At 39.4% G+C, this 20,331-nt stretch overlaps 1 protein-coding gene across 6 annotated transcripts in view; it reads left to right on the forward strand.

The window, feature by feature from the left end:
* Nucleotides 1-20,331, forward strand: part of ACTL6A (actin like 6A) — a 65,572-nt gene that overhangs the window by 36,575 nt on the left and 8,666 nt on the right. The window contains exons 1-9 of one of the 6 annotated variants that reach the window (XM_072807475.1): nucleotides 1,319-1,586; nucleotides 1,705-1,817; nucleotides 10,311-10,387; nucleotides 10,551-10,725; nucleotides 13,560-13,660; nucleotides 14,549-14,646; nucleotides 19,577-19,671; nucleotides 19,995-20,101; nucleotides 20,199-20,288. In XM_072807475.1, coding sequence (XP_072663576.1) covers nucleotides 1,721-1,817; nucleotides 10,311-10,387; nucleotides 10,551-10,725; nucleotides 13,560-13,660; nucleotides 14,549-14,646; nucleotides 19,577-19,671; nucleotides 19,995-20,101; nucleotides 20,199-20,288 — 840 coding nt within the window. In that variant the 5' untranslated portion in view covers nucleotides 1,319-1,586; nucleotides 1,705-1,720. Of the gene's footprint in view, nucleotides 1-692; nucleotides 902-1,318; nucleotides 1,587-1,704; nucleotides 1,956-10,310; nucleotides 10,388-10,550; nucleotides 10,726-13,559; nucleotides 13,661-14,548; nucleotides 14,647-19,576; nucleotides 19,672-19,994; nucleotides 20,102-20,198; nucleotides 20,289-20,331 lie in introns of those variants that run through there. The other 5 variants (XM_072807479.1, XM_072807478.1, XM_072807476.1 and 2 more) reach the window with 5 other exon arrangements.

A 20,331-nucleotide genomic window follows, 5' to 3' on the forward strand; every position in this document is an offset into this window, starting at 1 on the left:
GGCGCGATCCTGGAGACCCGGGATCGAGTCCCACGTCGGGCTCTCGGTGCATGGAGCCTGCTTCTCCCTCTGCCTGTGTCTCTGCCTCTCTCTCTCTGTGACTATCATAAATAAATAAAAATTAAAAAAAAATAAATAAATAAAGTGGTCCTTAAATTTAGTTGGGGGAAAGTGTATAGTACATCACCTTTTAGTCATTAATAAGCACTTTAAAAATTTCAGGATCCTACCGGTTTATCTGATTTACTGTCCCCCGACCCCAAAGTTGAGCATACTATTTTATTTTTTTAACATAAAAGGTGGCTGAAAATACTTTTTTCCGGGGTGTGAAAAAAGTTCTGCAGTCTCCAGAGTCCGAAACTCGGCTCGCTGCGCGGACACGCCGTTTCTAGGCTGTTTCCCGGGGCCTTGCGTTCGCCGCCGGCGCCTCACGGGCTCCCGCGCGCCCCGCCTGCCTCCGCGAGCCCCCCCCGCCCGCCGCGCCTCCCGCCCACTCGGGGAGCTCCGCCCAGCCCCCCTCCCTCCCGCGCCCGGGGCCAGTTCCGCAACCCAACTCCTTCCCTCCTTCCGTCGCTCTCCCCTTTCCCCGCCTCCATGGCTGCCTCCGATTGGCTGAGCTGGCCGTGCCGCGGCGGGGATGCAGCGCAGCCTCCTTCTGATTGGCTAAGGCGTCCCCGGCCCTCCCGTGATTGGCTGGTAGGAGCAGACAGCAAGTGTGGCTGAGCTCCGCGGTGTGTGGACGCTGCTTTGTTGCCCGAGGGGGGTGGCGGTGGAAGTTCGGGGCTAGGGGCTGGTGCTTCTCGGGACCCGCGCTCGCGGCCGTCGCAGTCGCTTCGCCCGGTAGCCTGTAGCGTAGGAGTCGCGCGGACAGCAGCCATGAGCGGCGGGGTGTACGGGGGAGGTGAGTGAGTGCGGCCGGACGGGAGAGCGCGCCTTTTCAGCGTGCGGGGTCTGTGACCGCCGCCCCCAAGCCTCCCCTCCCCGGCGGCCCCTTCCGGCCTCCCCCGCTGGGACCCCGGCCTCCCCGCCCCGTCCCCGCCCCGCGCTCTGCCCGCCCCCGCCGCCCGCAGCCCGCAGCCCGCCCGGCGCCGCGACCGCTCCCGCGGTCCCTCCCGCGGTCCCTCCCAGCCCCGGCGCCCGGGGGAGCGCGGCTTTCGGGGTGCACGGCGGCCGCGGGCTGGGCGGGCGTTCCGTCCTGGGGGCCGGCCCGCAGAGCCCCGGCGGGAGCGGCCGGCTGCGGGCTCGCGTCCTGCGGGGAGTCTCGGGAACCCGGCTCCGTCGGGGCGCGCGCCGGTTTAAACTCGGGAGGTCCCGGCAGTTGGCAGGCGCGGACCGAGGGTTTCCGCAGCGTCCCCGAGGGCCAGGCGAGCGGCGGGGGGTGCGGGCCTCGGGACGCCCAGCTGCCTCACAGCTGCCTGTCGGCTGACTGGGCTCTCAGGGTGACTCGTGGGGACACCTGTGGCTTAAAGACCTCGTCCCTGGCGGGGGCTGTGGTGGGCTGGAAGGGTCCGCACGGGCCTGGGAGTTCCACAGACCTGGCTGCCTGTACTTCCAGCCTATTTAGTGAGCGCGTTGGCCTTGGCTAAGTAAGTTCACTTAGCTTTTCCCAACTTCGGGGCCCCGCATTTTGGGAACGACAATCCCCACCCAGTGGGGGTGGGCTTGAAGGTTCGGTGAGCTGAGCTAATGGTGCACTTGCTGCAGAAAGTGTGGTCCCTGGATGAGCAGCGTCAGCATCACCTGCGAGCTTTTTAGAAATGCAGAACCTCGAGCCCCCTCTACGCATACTGAATCGAGCTTTCATTCTTGCTACATAGGTAGGAGGCACTGGTGTATCTGATTCTGGTCTGTGCTGTGTTTGATGAGTTTGGAAAAAGAGGAGACAGATCTAAAGTGTTGCTTTTGTTATCGTGTCTAGTAAGGTTAGTGTTTCTGAAGAAGTTGGCATTTTACAGGTAAGGGATAGAAATGAGGTTCTCAAAGTTCTTGATTTTTGGAATGTAGCAGGAGTTTCTTTGGGGCAATATGCTGACCCCTCCTCCCATTCTTCTCTGTATATATTCTGGGTTTTGATTTCTCAAATGTGAGAGGCAGTAGTCGTCCCATTTTTACTTTGGAGAAAGCCTAGTGAATCTTCATGATTTACCTCCTTTCCATCTGAAGATGCAATCTTGACCCAAAAAGTGGATCTTTGTGTCTCATGGAGGCTGACTCTATTTTGACCTTTAGGTTCACTGATCCAAGTACCTAGACGCTGTCCATGATTATTTCCTTAGAAGGCATTGTTGACTATGACTGAGATAGAGGTGGATACTTATAATGCCAGCAGCAAACATTTATTGAATGCATACTTTGTACTAAGAACTGTTCCAGAGACTTTTCATGTGTTGCACTAATATGTGTATTAACTCAATCTGCAGCAGCCATAGGAAATGGTACTGCTAACTCCATATTATGGAATAAGAAAATAAGGTATGGAAAAGTTTAAGCAACTGGCCCAGAGTTACATAACTTCCTAATAAGGGTGAACAAGAATCTCTGGGATGAAGAAAAAGGCATTTCAATAAAACCCTTTCCCATCTTAAAACTAAAAAGTTTTTTGGTTGTTTCTCCATAAGTCATTTTTCAATTATATAGCGACAGCGTATTCATGTATGGTTTAGGTATTCACAATAAACATCCTGTGTCTCATTTGCTTATGGAGAGGAATATGTCTTAAAGCCTATTTCACATATAAGGTATTTAAAGCTCACAAAAATAAGTGTATGATTTTGTGTTTGAGTTACCCCTGTATGGCCAGTATTTATAGTGGGTCACATTTTCCAAAGGGTGTATGGTGAAAAGAAACCAAACCTCCCACCTAGGTTTTGTGTAATTAATTAGTAAGTTGTATTTTTAACTTGCTTGCTTATTTAAAAGACCTTTGCAGTTTAAATTTTAAAGTTTATGGCTATCTTATTCTAATAAAGATTTCTGACTAGATCTGACACTGATCTTTAGCTTTGAGTATAATGCATAATTCATTATAGAAAGATTTCTGTACTTTCTACCTGGTTTCCAGGCCTACTCATTGCTCCTAGGACCATGTTTCCATGGTTCTCCTTTATTTCAACCTTACATTATAAAAATAAATAGACCAACTTTGATAAATTGTGTTTCATCGTTCCTGCACCTGTTACCCCCAAATCTCTAACCTTAAAAATTTCTCAGAACCATCATCCCCATAAGCACCTTTGTCCAAACAAAAAAATAAAACGACCTTCCCACTTTCTCCCAAAGTCATTTGCCTTCAGTATCACATTGGAATGTTTTAAGACCTGGTTAGAAAATTGCCACCATTGCTTCATGTTTTCCCAGAGAAATTACCACACCTCTAAACTTGGAAGCCATAGGAAAAACATCAACATCCTCAGAAAAGTGAAAACAGTGTTTTAAGTAGCAAAGGGATCCAACTCTTAAGAATTTTTATCTATTGGAAACTGTATCCCGGTTTTTATATATCTGGACCTCTGCGGTTATGGTTTAAGCTTTCTATCTCCCTTTGCCATTCTCCTATTTTGGGTTCATTGGTACTTAATTTTTAACAAAACCAGGTACAGGAAATAAACCCATTTCTCATCCTTTGAAAAAGGAAAATAAGCAGATGCAAAATTCCAAGAATCAAGAGTCTCACTCAGATTAAAATTCTATGTCTAGTTTGAAAAAAAAAAAAAAGAGAGAGAGAGAGAAAATAGTTTGCCATCTAATTAGGACAGAAACATAATTGATTTGTTGAATTTTTCATTTCATAAAATGTTTTTTAATGCTCGCTATGTGCCAGGCAGGTATAGCCTCTGCCTCCGAGAAGCTCAGTTTTACAGGTAGGTGAGTCAGTCACATAGACACTATATTGTATTTAGTTTTAGTCATACATTTCCCCTCCATATTTAAAGAGCTGAAGTTGGAATATTTCTCCTTTTTCTGGGGAGGTTTTTCTATTTTACATAATTAAAATAATTTAATTCCAATCTAATTGACATGGAATATTTCTTTTTTTTTTTTTTAATTTTTATTATTTATGATAGTCACACAGAGAGAGAGAGAGAGAGAGAGAGGCGCAGAGACATAGGCAGAGGGAGAAGCAGGCTCCATGCACCAGGAGCCCGATATGGGATTCGATCCCGGGTCTCCAGGATCGCGCCCTGGGCCAAAGGCAGGCGCTAAACCACTGCGCCACCCAGGGATCCCGACATGGAATATTTCTTGATGTTGTGGCAGAGTTTAATTGGCAGCATGCTTTTATTTCTTAGTAATGCATGCAATAATGGTGCATCTTATCATTGGTATAATAGAATTGGGTAACTTGATGAGAAAGGGTAACTAATTCAATGAAGTGTGTTCAGTAATGACAATATATAGAAGGTACAAAGGTAGAACAGACGAGAAAGTTAATAACTCAGTGTAGGGGAACCAGAGGATTTTACGAGAGGTTATGGGGATGATGGACGTAGAGGGGAGAAGGACAGTATATGCAAAGTTGAGCTGAGTGAGAGTACACAGTGTGTTTAGGAGACAACATTATCCGGTAATGCTAGTGTGTGAGGTGAGAAACCAAACAGTTGCCAGATTTTGCTAGGCCTCGAATATCAACTTGGTGAAGTGATTTGAATTTTATTTTGTAGATGATGGGAAACCACTGATTGGTGCTTTCTTTTCATTGAGGCATTTATGTTCCCATATGTTCAGAGTTACAATTTTGAAAGATCACAGTATAGCAGTTTGAAAGGGAAGGGAGAAGGTGAAGAGATGGAAAGCATAATAATTGTAATCCTTTTTTAAGATCTTGATTCAAGGTGGGTGGGTTAGTTGGTTGAGCATTAGACTCTTGGTTTCTGCTCAGGTCATGATCTTGTGGTTGTTTTATGGAGCCCTGCCTTGGACTTTGTGCTTAGTGGAGAGTCTGCTTGAGATTCTCTCCCTCTGCCCCTCCCCCACTTGTGCATTGGCATTCTTGCTTTCTCAAATAAATCTTTTTTTTTTTTTTAAAGAGCTTGACTCAAGACTGTGGTAGTGGTTGTAAAGAGGAAGGTAACTGAGGACTATTTAGCGGAAATATGAAGACATGCACAATTCTTAGTTTTTTGCCTCCGCTGATTAGGCTGCTAATTGGGATATCACTACTGAGATTAGGTTAGTTAGGATGGGGTAAAAAAGACAGTGCTTCAGATATGTTGGATTTGAGGTACCAGTGGGACATCAGGAGGAATTGATGTTGTACACTAAGAAGTTTGAGATAGGTCTTTTGGCTCTCTGAGTAGCACCATGGTGGTTGGTGAAGAACAAGTACCTTATGAAATGTGGCAGGAAAGGAGCCAAGAAGAAAGCAGTTGATCTATTTTTCTAAGAAAAATTGGTCTCATGTGAAAGTATTACGTATCATCAGTATAAGAAATATTGGAAAAACACTAGTCATGAGAATTCAATGGAGCCAAAATCACATCTGATGGCCTAAGGATCATTATTTTGAAGTGAGCCTTGGCAATCTGCAGAATGATGAAGTTGAATTTATTTTTACTTTTTGTTTTTTAAAGATTGATTTATTTATTTATTTATTTATTTATTTGAGAGAGAGAGAGAGAGCGTGCGTGTGATTGCAGGCATGCGTGGGGGTGGGGGGGAATACAGTGGGGCAGAGAGTCTTAAGCAGACTCTGTGTGCCCAGCACAGGGTGAAGGAGGGGGGTGGGGGACTCCCATCATGACCTGAGTTCAACAGTCTAATGCCTGACTGTGCCATCCAAGTGCACCTGATGAAATTGCATTTAGAAAATTTAAGCTAATTACTGAGAAGATTCAGGGCAAAAACTACCTGACTGATTTCCATGACATGGATCTTACCTGTGACAAAATGTGTTCCCTGGTCAAAAAGTGGCAGACATGATTGAAGCTCATGTTGAGGTCAAGATTGCTGATGGTTATTTGCTTCACTTATTTTGTGTTGGTTTTACCAAAAAATGCAAAAATTTGATTCAGAAGACTTCAGCACCAACAGTTCCACCGAATACAGAAAAAGATGATTGGGGGGGTGGGGGACCTGGGTGGCTCAGTGAGCATCTGCCTTTGGCTCGGGTCATGATCCCGGGGTCCTGGGATCCAGTTACACATCGGACTCCCTGCAGGGAGTCTGCTTCTCCCTCTGCCTGTGTCTCTGCCTCTCTCTGTATCTCTCACAAATAAGTAAATAAAATCTTATTTATTTATTTATTTATTTATTTATTTATTTATTTATTTATTATTTATTTATGATAGTCACACAGAGAGAAAGAGAGAGAGGCAGAGACATAGGCAGAGGGAGAAGCAGGCTCCATGCACCGGGAGCCCGATGTGGGATTCGATCCCGGGTCTCTAGGATCGCGCCCTGGGCCAAAGGCAGGCACTAAACCACTGTGCCACCCAGGGATCCCAAATAAAATCTTTTTGAAAAGATGATGGAAATTATGACTTGAGAGGTAGAGACTAATGACTTGAAAGAAGTGGTCAATAAATTGACCATTTCCAGATACCGTCGGAAGAGACAGACAAGTCTATGTCTTTGTTAAAAAAGTAAAAATGCGGGATCCCTGGGTGGCGCAGCGGTTTGGCGCCTGCCTTTGGCCCAGGGCGCGATCCTGGAGACCTGGGATCGGGTCCCACGTCAGGCTCCCGGTGCATGGAGCCTGCTTCTCCCTCTGCCTGTGTCTCTGCCTCTCTCTCTCTCTCTCTCTCTCTCTCTGTGACTATCATGAATAAATAAAAAAAAAAAAAGTAAAAATGCTGAAGAAGCCCAAGTTTGAATTGGGAAAGATCATGGAGTTTCATGGTGAAGGTAGTAATTCTGGAAAAGCTATTGAGGATGAGATCAGTGCTCAGGTTGACCAAGTTGATGTATACAAGCTGCCAGTCCAAGAAGAAATTCAGACATTTAATGAGAATAAATAAAATATCTTATTTATGATATTTTAAAAACAGTTTAAGATATTGGATCCAAGATGATGTTGAGAGCTTGAGAGATTTGAGATTGGAATTATTAATATTTTGGTAGAAGTCAAGGCTGTAGGGGTGGAACAGATTACCTATGAAAGGATAAATTAAGGGAGGGGTTCCAAATATGGGGTCCCTAGCTTCTCCAAGTAATCCACAGGTAGAACTATATTTTGTTATAATTAATTAGTTTCTTTTATAATCTCTTTTAAAACCTTACAAGAAGGGAGTCATAAATTTCCTAACGTGTCTATATTCATTTGCTAGGGCTGTCATAACAAAGCACCAGAGACTATGTGGCTTAAATAACAGAAATTAATTTTCTCTATTCTGGAGTCAAGAAATCTGATATCAAAGTGTTGGTAGGGTTTTTTGTTTTTTTGTTTTGTTTTGTTTTTTGTTTTGTTTTGTTTTGTTTTGTTTTTTTGAGATCTTTCTCCTTGCTTTATAAAGGCTGTCTTCTCCCTGTGTCATCACATGGTCTTTCCTTTGTATGTATCTGTGTCCAAATGTCCTCTTCATGCAAGGACACCAGTCATAAAAATTTGGCTTAGGGCCCATCCTAATGATCTCATTTTAATTTAATCACTTCTTTAAATTAAGACCTTATCTCTAAATACAGTTATGTTTTAAGGTACTAGAGGTTAAGACTTCCGCATATGGGTTTTAAGGGAAACAGTTCAGCCCAGAGCTTTGTGAAGGAGGTCCGTGATACAGGAAAGGCTAAGAGCTGTGGTGTAGGACAAAAGATAGAACCTTGGGAATAGGAATTGAAAATTTTGGTTGATCAGGCAAAGCAATCCATTTATTTAGTTAAGATGTTTCTTTAGCCAGTATTCTGGTTTGTTAGTGTTAAAGCTTATTAATTCATACTCATTGGTAACTTTACTATTGTACTTGAATGTACATACTATGGTGACAACAAATGCAGTGTTCTGCTTTTAAGGACTCCTGCTTTCAGATAAAATAATTGGGATCAGAGGATTGTATAAAGAATGGATAATTACTTTGGGAAATATAATAAATGCAGAAACTTCCTTTCAAACTAGAAATAAAAATGGGTAGCTCATTTTATTTGAATAAAAATGAGATCATTATTCTGTAAAGACACCATCTCTTAACTACAAATATCTGTATAATCATTGATTTTTATTTTTTTAGTTTTCTTTATTTTAAAATTTAATTTTTAATACTTCTAACATGCTAAAAGTAAAATATATGTAAGTTTATATGTGATGTAATATTTTACCATATTTGTCTGAGATAAATAGAATATTATTGATACAGATTCCTTCTCTCCAGTTTAGAGGTAACCACAGAACTGAAATTGTATGCAACAATCCCAGACCTCTGTGCTTTTACTAAGTGTGTGTGTATTCATAATGAATTAAACAGTTTCATAACATATTCATATAAATGTACATAGTAACTATATATATAGTGTAACATACATGTATTCATATATGTATACATAGTAAGACACACATATATATTTAATAGCTTTTCAAACTAATCCTTTTTTGGAGATTTATCCATATTAATACATGTAGATCTAGACCATTCATTTTAGCTGCTCTATAGTATTTCATGGTGTGAACAAATTATAGTTGCTCTATTTCCCTCCTGAGGAGACCATTAGATTATTTCTATCTTTTACTTTGACAAGCAATGTGGTGATAATGTAATAGCTGCTCCCACTTATGGTGGTTATGTGCAGGTACTGTTCTAAGTGCTGACATGTATTATAGCATTGAACACATTTAATTATTAGAGCATCCTATGAGATAGGAACTATTATTATGCACATTTACATATGGGGAAACGGAGGCAGAGAGGTTAGAAATCACTCAAAGTCACATAGCTAGTAAACATTCTTAAATGTGTCTCCTTGTGATATGTGTGAGTTTCTCTAGAGAAGATAAAAGTGTAATTTCTGGATATGTTCATTTTCAACTTTAATGCATATGACTAAATTGTGCGTTGTGGTTGTATCAGTTTAAAGCTTTTATAAGCAAATGTGCAGGAGCTCTTCATTCCCTATATCTTTGACAAAACTTGGTCTTATCAGATGGATTTTGCCCTTTTAATGGAGGTGTAAATTATAGTTCTTTATTTTTTTAATGATTGAAAAAAAATTATGTGAAAAATCAGTGCCTGGGAAACCCAAGTGTTTTGTTTTTGGAGGCATGCTGTTTTGGGTAAAGTCTTTTAAAAGTATAATTAGAGTCTTTTCTCTGAATTTGAATGTGGAAAAAAAAAATTACCAGCTTTCTTCTTCAGCATTAAACTCTACTAAAAATCTTTGAAATGTGTGAACTTTGATAACTTCATTTTAATGATTTTTTTACTTGGTCTGCATAATTATATCTTAAACTGTTATCCAAAAAAACAAACAAAAACAACAACAACAAAAAACTGTTATCCAGAGTTCCTCTTTTTCTTGGAAAAAGAGTTTTGCTAAGTTTCTTCTCTAATTGCATGGGATATAATTTCCCATAACATATGAAAAAATGGTACCTAAGTGTACTACACTACACTTCCCCCTGCAGATCTACTTTCCACCCATTTCCACCCTCTTTGTGCCCATAAGGATGACCATTATAGACTGCTTCAGTGGGTCTCTTAACCTCTGGTTTGGCTAGTGGTAGGGTAACCATATCCTGCTTCATGCCTCTTGTCCTGGTAGAAATATTAATAGAGGATCTTTTTTGCATTCATTAGTAGCCCAGTTGGACGAGAAATTGTAAGATCACCTGAGCCAATGAAGAGGGGGAAGAGGGAGGTTGAGGTTGGCATATTTATTAGTATGATTTCTTCCCCTCAGGGTTAGCCATGGGTCACTGCATCCCTCAACTGAAGTCACAGCTGTCAGGTAGCCCCCCAAATAGAACTCTCTCTAGGTTCTGGTAACAGTTCTTTCTCCATGTTTCTTCCGTTCTAAGAGTGGTAACAAATCTCTATTATTAGTGCTAGCGTACCATACTGTCCCTTTTGGTTTTCCTGTATTGTGCCTCCTGTATCTTTATAAATAGTCCCTTTAATAAGTAAACTCTTGCAGATTACCCAATTTTAGTGTACCATCTCATTCTTGATTGAACCTCTGCTGATATACAATGTATTGTTATATTTTAATTAAATGAATCTTTATTTTTTAAGGTGTATTTAAAACTAGGTTCAAGCCAGTAATAATATGAATGTAATACTTATTTTAATTTGTAATAGAGGTTTCACATTCTTATTTTAAGCACATTAACAACTCTTAATTTTAATATGATACCTGTGTTAATGTTAATTATCCTTTCATCTTTTCAGATGAAGTTGGAGCTCTTGTTTTTGATATTGGATCCTATACTGTGAGAGCTGGTTATGCTGGTGAAGACTGTCCCAAGGTAAGTATAGTGTTAGTTCATTAGATATGAAAGGGACATTTATGCAGAATCAAATTCATGCAGAAATTCTGACTCAATTATGGTAAAAGACTTTAGTTTGAAAAAAACGACTACTTGGTAAAAGCAAGTAAAACTTGTATTCTTATGTTTTTGACTTTTCCAGGTGGATTTCCCCACAGCTATTGGTATGGTGGTAGAAAGAGATGATGGAAGCACACTGATGGAAATAGACGGTGATAAAGGCAAACAGGGCGGCCCCACCTATTACATAGATACTAATGCCCTGCGCGTTCCCAGGGAGAACACAGAGGCCATTTCACCACTAAAAAATGGAATGGGTACAATATTTGTTTCTATGGATTTGATTATAGAGTATGCGTGCTACATTTTAGACACAAAACCTCTTTTTTTTTTTAAATTGAATTTTTGTTTTTAATTTTTTTAAAAGATTTTATTTATTTATTTGAGAGAGTGTGAGCTTAAGCACAGAAGAGCAGGGGATGGGGAGAGGCAGAGGGAGAAGCATGCTCCCTGCTGAGCAGGGAGTCCCATGCGGGGCTCCATCCCAGGACCCTGGGATCCCAGGACCCTGGGATCATGACCTAAGCTGAAGGCAGGCACTTAACCAACTGAACCACCCAGGTGCCCCAGACACAAAACTTCCTATAATTCGAATATTGGATATTTTGTTGTTTTTATTACACAAACTCTCTGTTCCAGGCACGAGAATACAAAATGCATCAACTTGTTCCTCTTCCTTAAGAAACTCATAGGGGAGATAAATATAAATATAGAAATATGTAGGTTAAGTGTTACAGCTGTGTTTGATAAGCAGTGAGATTAGAGAGGAGAGGTATTTAACTCTCATTGGAAGTCAGTGATGGTTTTCATAAAGGAGGTAGCTTTTGTACTGGATCTTGACCAAGAAATGAGGATTAGTCTGAATGTCAAGGTTGAGTAAAGCAGAGCAACCAGCATATGTAAATAGGTGGAGCTGCAGAAGAAGCTTACATGTTTAGAAAGGTCATCCGTTAAGGATCCCTGTAACAGGGCAGCCCGGGTGGTTCAGCGGTTTAGCGCCGCCTTCAGCCCAGGGCATGACCCTGGGGACCTGGGATCAAGTCCCACATCGGGCTCCCTGCATGGGGCCTGCTTCTCCCCCTGCCTGTGTCTCTGCCTCTTTCTCTCTCTGTGTGTCTCTCACGAATAAATAAAATCTTTAAAAAAAAAAAAAAAAAAAAGGATCCCTGTAACAGTGGGTGTATTAGGACCAGTTGCAGTAAAGGTGGGCAGAGAGCAATCATGATAGGACTTGTAAACCACCACACTAGGGGTGTATTAAGCTGGCAAATGAAAGGATACCCCAAAGGAATTTAAACAGAGATATGAAATATTCATATTTTCCAACTAGAGGGAGGATTCTAACAGTGTTATATAGGCTAGATTAGAGGAAGATACTAGGATTAGTTAGGTGAGAATTCAGATGAGAAATGAAGAGGGTTCACATTTTATTACTGATGGAGATCCTGAGTTGGCTTTGAGGGGTATCAAAGAGATGAAAATTTTCCTAGATTTTTGATTGGGGTGATTGGGTACCATGCATTGAGGTAGGATAGAATGGGAAGGAGGAGGTTTTATGGTCTTAAAAGGCAAATGTAATACCGGAGATCACTCTTATGGTTCAGTTATTCACTAGAAGGACTCACAGGACTCCGAATATAGTTGTACTCATGGCTAAGATTTATTCTACTGTAGGGATACAAAGCAAAATTAACAGGAAAGAAAGGGCATGGAGTGAAGTCCAGAGGAAAGCAGTGCAGACTTCTTAGAGTCTTTTCACAGTGGAGTCAAGCAGAATGTACTTAATTCCTCCAGCAATGAGATGTAACATGTGTGTTGTCTACCAGAGTAGTTCATTAGAGACAATTTTTACTGGGGGTGATCATGTGGGTACCCTGTGCCTTGCATGTACTAAAACCTAGGGTTCTCAGTGGGAAAGGTGTTCATCATAAACCACATTGTACAAACAGTTGAGGTGCAGTGAACTACTCTCATCATTTAGGGGAAGTTTCATCAGTGTAGTGTAGTTATCAATCAGAGTTCTCAGATGCCAGCTAAGGGTCAGCCTTGCAAGCAGGTCTTTTTTAGTTACTGTGTGCAAAGTATTTGAATATAGGTGCTGTTGTAGTAAGTCGGTGAGAAGAATTTTAAGACATGGAGTTGTATTATATTAGCCAGAAAGCATGTGGAAGATGAGACACAGGTGGAGGATAGCGTCCCTTGTGAGAGCCTGTTCTGTTTTTATCCAAAGAGAAGAATGGGTGTCCATGAAGGAGAATGAGAAGGAACAGTTAGGGATGTAGGAGGATAAATAATATTCAGGAGAAGGCTAAGGGAAGAAAAAGTTCTTGGAGCATAGAAGTGATTCATTTTCATTGTTCTCAGCTGTGACATTGAGATTTACACAAGAAAGGAAGTGTTAGAGTGACTAACAGTTCATTGACCAAACAAACAAATCCTCATATGCCTGTGGGAGTATGTTGTACAGGTAATGACATTTTTTCTTTGGACTGTGGCAGAGCAAGTTTGTAAACTCTTCAGTGTTCAGTAGTGTCAGATGATGTTGAAGGAGTCAAGGATATTACAAATGTGAAGTTTCCCCTGGATTTGTCTGTCAGCAGGTCATTAGTGACTTATGCAAGCATTTTCGATGGAATGTTTAGGTGGAAGCCAAATTGAACTATTCCCTGAAGGTTTTTTTTTAGGTTTTTAGGTTTTTAAATCTTTTTTCAAGTAGATTGTAAGCTTTTTGATATCCAATCTAGATCATACCATTCTTTTGTATTTTTTCTTACCATTCAAATTGCATACTGTGCTTCTAGTAAGTACTTATTGAATAATATTTATTTGGCATTTTAGGTCTATTAGATACAGTAATTATATTTGGGACAGGTCTAGGAGTTGTGATACTGTTGGGGCTGGAGGAACCAAAAAGAGGCTCCGTGTTTATAGACAACAAAGATGATGTCTATATAAAGTACTGTATTACGAAGTAAATCTATAAAATAAGTAGATTCTATGTTAATGCTTAACTATAGAAACCATCTCTTAAAAGATTCTGTGTTCATCTTCAACTAAGCATTGTTTTCAAGGTATTAATCTTATATTGTAGTTGAAGACTGGGATAGTTTCCAGGCTATTTTGGATCATACCTACAAAATGCATGTCAAATCAGAAGCCAGCCTGCATCCTGTTCTCATGTCAGAAGCACCGGTAAGACAGGCTTTCTTTTCTGAGTTTTGTAGTTGTTTTTTAAATTCATTCAAAGATTGTGTTCTTTTTTTCTTTAAAGAGGCATATTTTGAATTTTGAAAATTAGGGAAAGGAGGATTAATTTTTTATATCCTGTTACAATTTTTATTATTTCAGTAGTTAAAATATTCAAAGAACAATAACAAAGCACCCTAAATGGAATTTGATTATTTATTTTTTCCAGGGATTTATTTAACACTTGAATTCCTTGGGCCACTTCCCATTTGGGTTTATGAATTGTCCCGTATGCCCCAGGGGCAAGGTGTATCTGCTTTTATATTCTGTTTTCCAGGAGAGAAGTCAAATATGGAACTAGGGCTGGAAATTACTAGACCCAGGACTCTTGTGAAATAAATTTAGTAGAGTCCAAATTATCATAAATCATAAATTAACGATATTATCGTAACGATCATAAATTATCAATATTTTGTTATTGTTTTTAACCTATAGTTTTCTTTATGTGTACCAACTCTAAGTAGGAGAATTTGGTGGTTTAAAATTACCAGATTAATTCTTAAGATTTAATAATAGTTTATAAGAATTGTGATTTTCTTGTACTTTGAAGTCTGTAACTTGTAGAATTCATAGCAACAGATAATTATACTTTTTATTAAATAAATTTTCATTTATATTTACTGAATTTATTTACAGATAAATAGAAATAAATACACATATATTCTTTTTTTTTTTTTTAATACACATATATTCTTATGAAGATTATTTTATGTGGTATTCTGTTTTTAATGCTTAAATCTTTGTTAATGTGGTGCTATATTGAATCTTGAAATAAATCAACATTTTAGTTTTTAAACAGTAAATAACTTGCATTTCTTTTTCCCCCTTTTCAAGTGGAATACTAGAGCAAAGAGAGAGAAACTGACAGAGTTAATGTTTGAACACTACAACATCCCTGCATTCTTCCTTTGCAAAACTGCAGTTTTGACAGCGTATCCTTGAAAGAGTAATACTCAGCTTTTCTTTCAAAGTAAATATGGTACCATTAAAGAGAATGCCCCCAGCAGGAAGACATGAGCCAGTTCTTGCTTGTTCAGAAGTTTGGGGTTTTTCTCTCTCTCCTTTTTTATCTTTCAGTATTTCTTATTGGAAAAGATATACCAGAAGTTATTAGAGGGAAATAAAGAAATGCTCAAATCCTGCTTGTTGATAAGGTTTTGAAATTTTTTGTTTCTTAGTAGGGGAATAGAAGATAGTGTTTAAGCAAATTCAAAGATTGCCATTTCCTTTCTCTTTTCCCATTACCATAGAAAAGTGGAAATTATATATAAATTCACTTAAGATTAAATCACCAATTTAAAATAAAATCAAATATTAATTGTAGGCATGTTAAAGGACAGACAAGGAAATGTTATGTTCTTATCTCAAAGAATATGTAATGTAATATTCTTGTTTAAAGGTAAATAATAGATTTAAATATAAGCACTTCAAAATAACTGGCAAAAGTTATGAAGAAGTACATGATTGATTATAATTTTTTGTGGAATTGTGGAAGTTCCCCAGAGGAAAATAGTTGCCTGACAAATGTTTATGAAGAGAATAGATTTGATTTGTATGAGGTGGGGGAAGGAGCCCTGTATTTAGAGTTCAAGTTGAAATGCTTACAAACTGATTTTGAATTAAGTACTTAAAACCTAGCTTCACTTTTTACTAATTTATGTTGTATACCTTCCTCAATTGCTATATTATTTAAGTAAATTTTACATATATGTGAGGGTCACTGTGGGGACTGTAATCTAATATTGTCTGTAGTGCTATTTTGAAGATGAATTTAGCAAAAGTGTGGCAGTAGAAAGTGTAAGTGTTCTTTCCTGTGAAGATTTCTTTCCTTTGAAGATTTCTGTTAGACTTCAGAAGGAAATAGGTTTGGGTCAAACTATAGAGACCTTACATGTTAGGTTTTAAAAATTTGAACTTTAGGGACACTTAGGTGGCCTAGTCAGTTGAATGTCTGTCTTCAGCTCAGGTCATGATCTTGGAGTCCTGGGATCGGGCCTGCGTTGGGCTCCCTGCTCAGCGGGCAGCCTGCTTCTCCCTTCCCTACTGCCCCTCTTGTGCTCTCTCTCTCTCTCTCTCTCAAGTAAATAAATAAATAAAATCTTTTAAAAAAAAAAATTGAACTTTAGACTCTAGAGAACCATTGCACGTTTTTGAGTAGACGATGGCACTGTATTATCTCATTAATACTCATTAATAACCCTCTCAAGTCAAAGTAAGCAAACTGGTTCAAGTTCACAATTTCAAGTGGCTTTACTAAATTTGAATATAGGTCTATTTGGCTACTTCCTTATAAAGAGTGTATAAACAGAATTGGGCATTGTTCTATTTTTTAACCTTTTTCTATGGAAAATTTTTAACACAGTATTATATTGAACCTCCATCTGCACATCACACAGTTTAATAATTTTCAACACATAGCTAACTTGTAGTAGTTACAACCTCACCCAGTCCCCCTCTTACTGTGATTTTGAAGTAAACCCCAAGGATGATACAGTTTTATCCATAGGAACTTTAGCATGGATCCCTAAAAGATTTGACCATGTGTCTAAAGACAAAAATAGTAATCACAACCTTTTTTAAAAAACTGTTTAATATATTTCAGTCTGGGCCCGACATCATATTTGTTCAGCATGTCTCTTTTCATCTGTAGATTCTATTCCCCCAGACCCTTTTTTTCTTTTGTAATTTGTTAAGGAAGTAGATTGTCCTGTAGAATTTCCTACATTTCTGGATTTAGCTGACTGATGTCCTTTTACTATGTTTTTCTAGCCCAGCAGATTTCGAACCTTTTATAACCAGAGCTTTCATGGATTATATCTGTCAGTGTTTACCATATTGGAAATTAAAATAGAAACAAAAAAATTAGATTTATTAGTTTAAGTAAATAATAAATCATTGTAGGTTAATATAAAATGTTTTAATGAAAATTAACTTTTCTAAAATCAAAAAAAATTATGAAAAGAGTGGAATTACTTTATATTTGTTCAGATCTCTTTAATGTCAGGCTTAATAGCAGATGTTGGATTCTCATATCTGTCTTTTGCATTCAGTCTGTTCTGTATCACATATGACATGGTCTTTGGAAAAGTCACCTATACACTCATGAGAAAATGACACTGGAAAAGGCAAATAACATATGAGGAGTATTCTAAAAATTGTTTTGACCTCTCAAACATGCATGGCTTCAGGACTCCTTTATACTTTAAAGAATTACTGAGGACTGCAAAAAGATTTTGTTTATGTGGGTTTTATCTGTCAGTATTACTGTGAGAAATTAAAACTAAGACTTTATCTATATGAAAGAGTGAGCCAGTGCATGAGGTGGGGGAGAGGCAGGAGGAGGAGGAGAGAAGCAGATACCCCACTGAGCGCAGAGCCCAATGTGGGGCTCCATCTCATGACCCTCAGATCATGACCTGAGCAAAAGAACCAGGAGTTGGATGCTCAACTGCTTGAGCCACCCAGGCACTCCAACTAAGAATTGTTTTAGCTTTTAATTATTCACTTAAAAATGACCAAAAAAGATCCATTAAGGTTAGCATAAATAACATTTTTATGAAAGATATGCTTTCCAAGAACAAAAATATTAGTGAGAAGGGTTGCATTGTTTTATCTGACTTAATTGACCGCTAGGTTATTATATCTGTCCACTTCAGGCTTTGTCCTCTTGACATCTCAAGCTAGTAAGGAGGGCTTTCTGTGAACCAAGCTGCATACTGTTGGAGAATGCATTTAGCTAAAAATGTGACAAAATCACAGAACTCACAGGTGCTGCTCTGATTTGAAGAGTGGATTAGTCTGTGTTCTGTTTTTGTTGGGCCCCCAAAGTCCTGGCCCTGAATAGTTTAGCAGTCAGTCAGAGATGTGGGTATATTTTATACTCAGATTTGGGTTTTACCCTTTCTGTTGTTTCCTGGCTTGTAGGGTTTCAACTTTACCTGTCCAGCTTTTCTTCCAGCCCTGAACTTCCTCTGTTCACTCAAAGTGGTGAAGGTGCAGTTCTCCACCACTGCTTTCCCAAGCCGTAGCCATGGAGCTGGGGAGCACCTGCAGGCACGGAAGCTATAAACTTCAGCTTCTTACCCCTTCCAGCGGCAGTTCTAGGAGACTAAATTTTGGCTGCTTTTGAAAGCTTTCTAGTCTTAAAGTGGTTATTTAAGATAATTTGTTCAGATTTTGATTGTTATTTTTAGGAGGGTCCATATATCTTTATGCTACTTTTTAGTCTGGTATTACTGCATCTGTCCTTTTGTACTAATAGAGCCTCAATTTAACATTTATATGTATAGTTGACCAAAGGTCAGTAGAGTACCAATATTAGCAAAGATAAATCACCAACCTGTCTTTCTGGCCATTGATTCTTATTGATTCTGATCATTTCTTACCCATTGCTTGGTTTTCTGCCGTTAGCCCTTCATCTCTCTTGACATGCTCTTTCTGGTTTAAATTATTAATTTCCTTGGCTTCAGACACCAGTCATACACTAACAGATTCCAAATCTGTACTGTTCTGTATCCCAGCTCTTTCTTGTGAGCTCCAGGCCCACATCTAGGTGCCCTACTAGAAATTTTTGTATTAGTTCTCTGTTGAACCACTTTAAACTCATTATGTCCAGAACTGAATTAATCTTCTCTCCTCTCAAATTTATTCCTTCTCCAAAAATCGTCTAGCTTCCAGTTGCACAGACCAGAAATCTTTCTCTTTAACCCTTCAAATTTAGTCAGTCATCAAGACCTATTTTTTTTTCCTCCCCACTACCTCCAAAATCCATTTATTTCTCCACTGCCACTGCTTTAGGTGTAAGCTATTTCCAGGATTATTGCAACCCATCTTCTCACCTTGTCCATTCCCACTGCCCCTCTAATAATCTTTGTTAATTGCCAGGCTGCTTTAAGCCAAAATCATGTACATTCTTGCAGGCTCTCCTGAACTACTTTGCACTTCCTTGGCCTCACTGTACCCTCTTGCCTGCTGGCCTTCCTACATGTTCCTATCTTCCCTGTCTTTTCCTCCCTACCTTACATTTGGATTTCTCCAGCGTTGGTTAAGTGGTTTCTCCTTTATACCCCTAGGACACCCTGAGCTGTTCTTTTCACAGCATTACTGATTTTTACTAAACAGGATACCCTTCAGGGTAGAGCCTGCTTCGGGTCACCTTTTTGTGCCTTCTGTGCTTGGGAATGCCAGTGCCAGATTGATACCTTCCCTCAGTACCAAACTTATCACTAGGCACATAATAGATGCTCAGTAAATATTTGATGACCATGTGAATGGCCCTACTCCTGAGTACTGGTTTATGAGGTTCATGACACAGGCCTTCTGCAGCACAGAGCTGTGGAAAGCTGGGATCTGCCGATATATTTGCTGGCCATTGAATCCACCTGCAATAGCTTTCCTATTGATTTGTTGGAACTGCCACTCAGCTGCTACACTGCTGAAATATTTTTTTTTTTAAATCCTCTGTGGAGAATGGTTTTAGTTCGTAGCTCAAATGCCACAGCCTACCACTGTTCGTACCGAGTTTCTGTAGATTTTGTTAAATGCTTCTTAATTTGTTATAAGTCCTTTCATCTGTCTCCAGAGACTTTGAAAGATTGTGCTAATTTTGACCAGTTTAATAGATGTCTCTCTCTGGGATAAAGGTTTCCCTGACTTCCTCTCATCATCATTATGGAAGTTCTGCCTATTCTCATTTGTCTTTAACCCAGAGTTATTTGACACCAGTTTTCATCCCTGGATTAACTTTAACATATCTTAAGCCATAATACACATGTTTAAGAATGCTTTAATAAAACTTTCCCTTTATAATAAATATTATTTTAGGAGCCTTGATACCTTCTTTTCCTTAATGCTTTAAACTAGATTTGCTAATGGTCGTTCTACTGGGCTAATTTTGGACAGTGGAGCCACTCATACCACTGCAATTCCAGTTCATGATGGTTATGTCCTTCAGCAAGGTAAATGGATTTAACTAGGGTACACTGAGATGATGTTAGCTGCCATGAAGACATAGAAAATACAGCAGTGATTGGACTATCACACAGTGATTGGTATGACTTGGACTATCAAGTCATACCAGTTTCCAAATAAGATCTCTTTGTTAAGGGTTTTTAAAAAATATAATGTATATTTAAACTGATACATGGCTTCATTCATGCTTAGAGGGATAGTTCAGTTATTTCTACTTGAAAAAATTATTCATATATAAATACACAGAAGAATTTGTCCCAAGGAGCTTGGGTTTAATGCTGTCCTAGCCTTGTTTAATCTGTTTTCATAGGCATTGTAAAATCCCCTCTTGCTGGAGACTTTATTACTATGCAATGCAGAGAACTCTTCCAAGAAATGAATATAGAACTGATTCCTCCATATATGATTGCATCAAAAGTAAGTGATGCCTGGATTTTCATTTTGGAATTTATCTCCAACTCTCCACCCCTATGTTGTGAACCCTCCTAACCTAGCACATGCTCTTGGTACTCAGGAAGCTGTTCGTGAAGGATCTCCAGCGAATTGGAAAAGAAAAGAGAAGTTGCCACAGGTTACAAGGTCTTGGCACAATTACATGTGTAATGTAAGTAGCCTTACTCTCTTCATAAAACTATTATAGGCTGTAA

The sequence above is a fragment of the Canis lupus genome, chromosome 31 (assembly GCF_048164855.1).
Source record: "Canis lupus baileyi chromosome 31, mCanLup2.hap1, whole genome shotgun sequence".
NCBI lineage: Eukaryota > Metazoa > Chordata > Mammalia > Carnivora > Canidae > Canis > Canis lupus.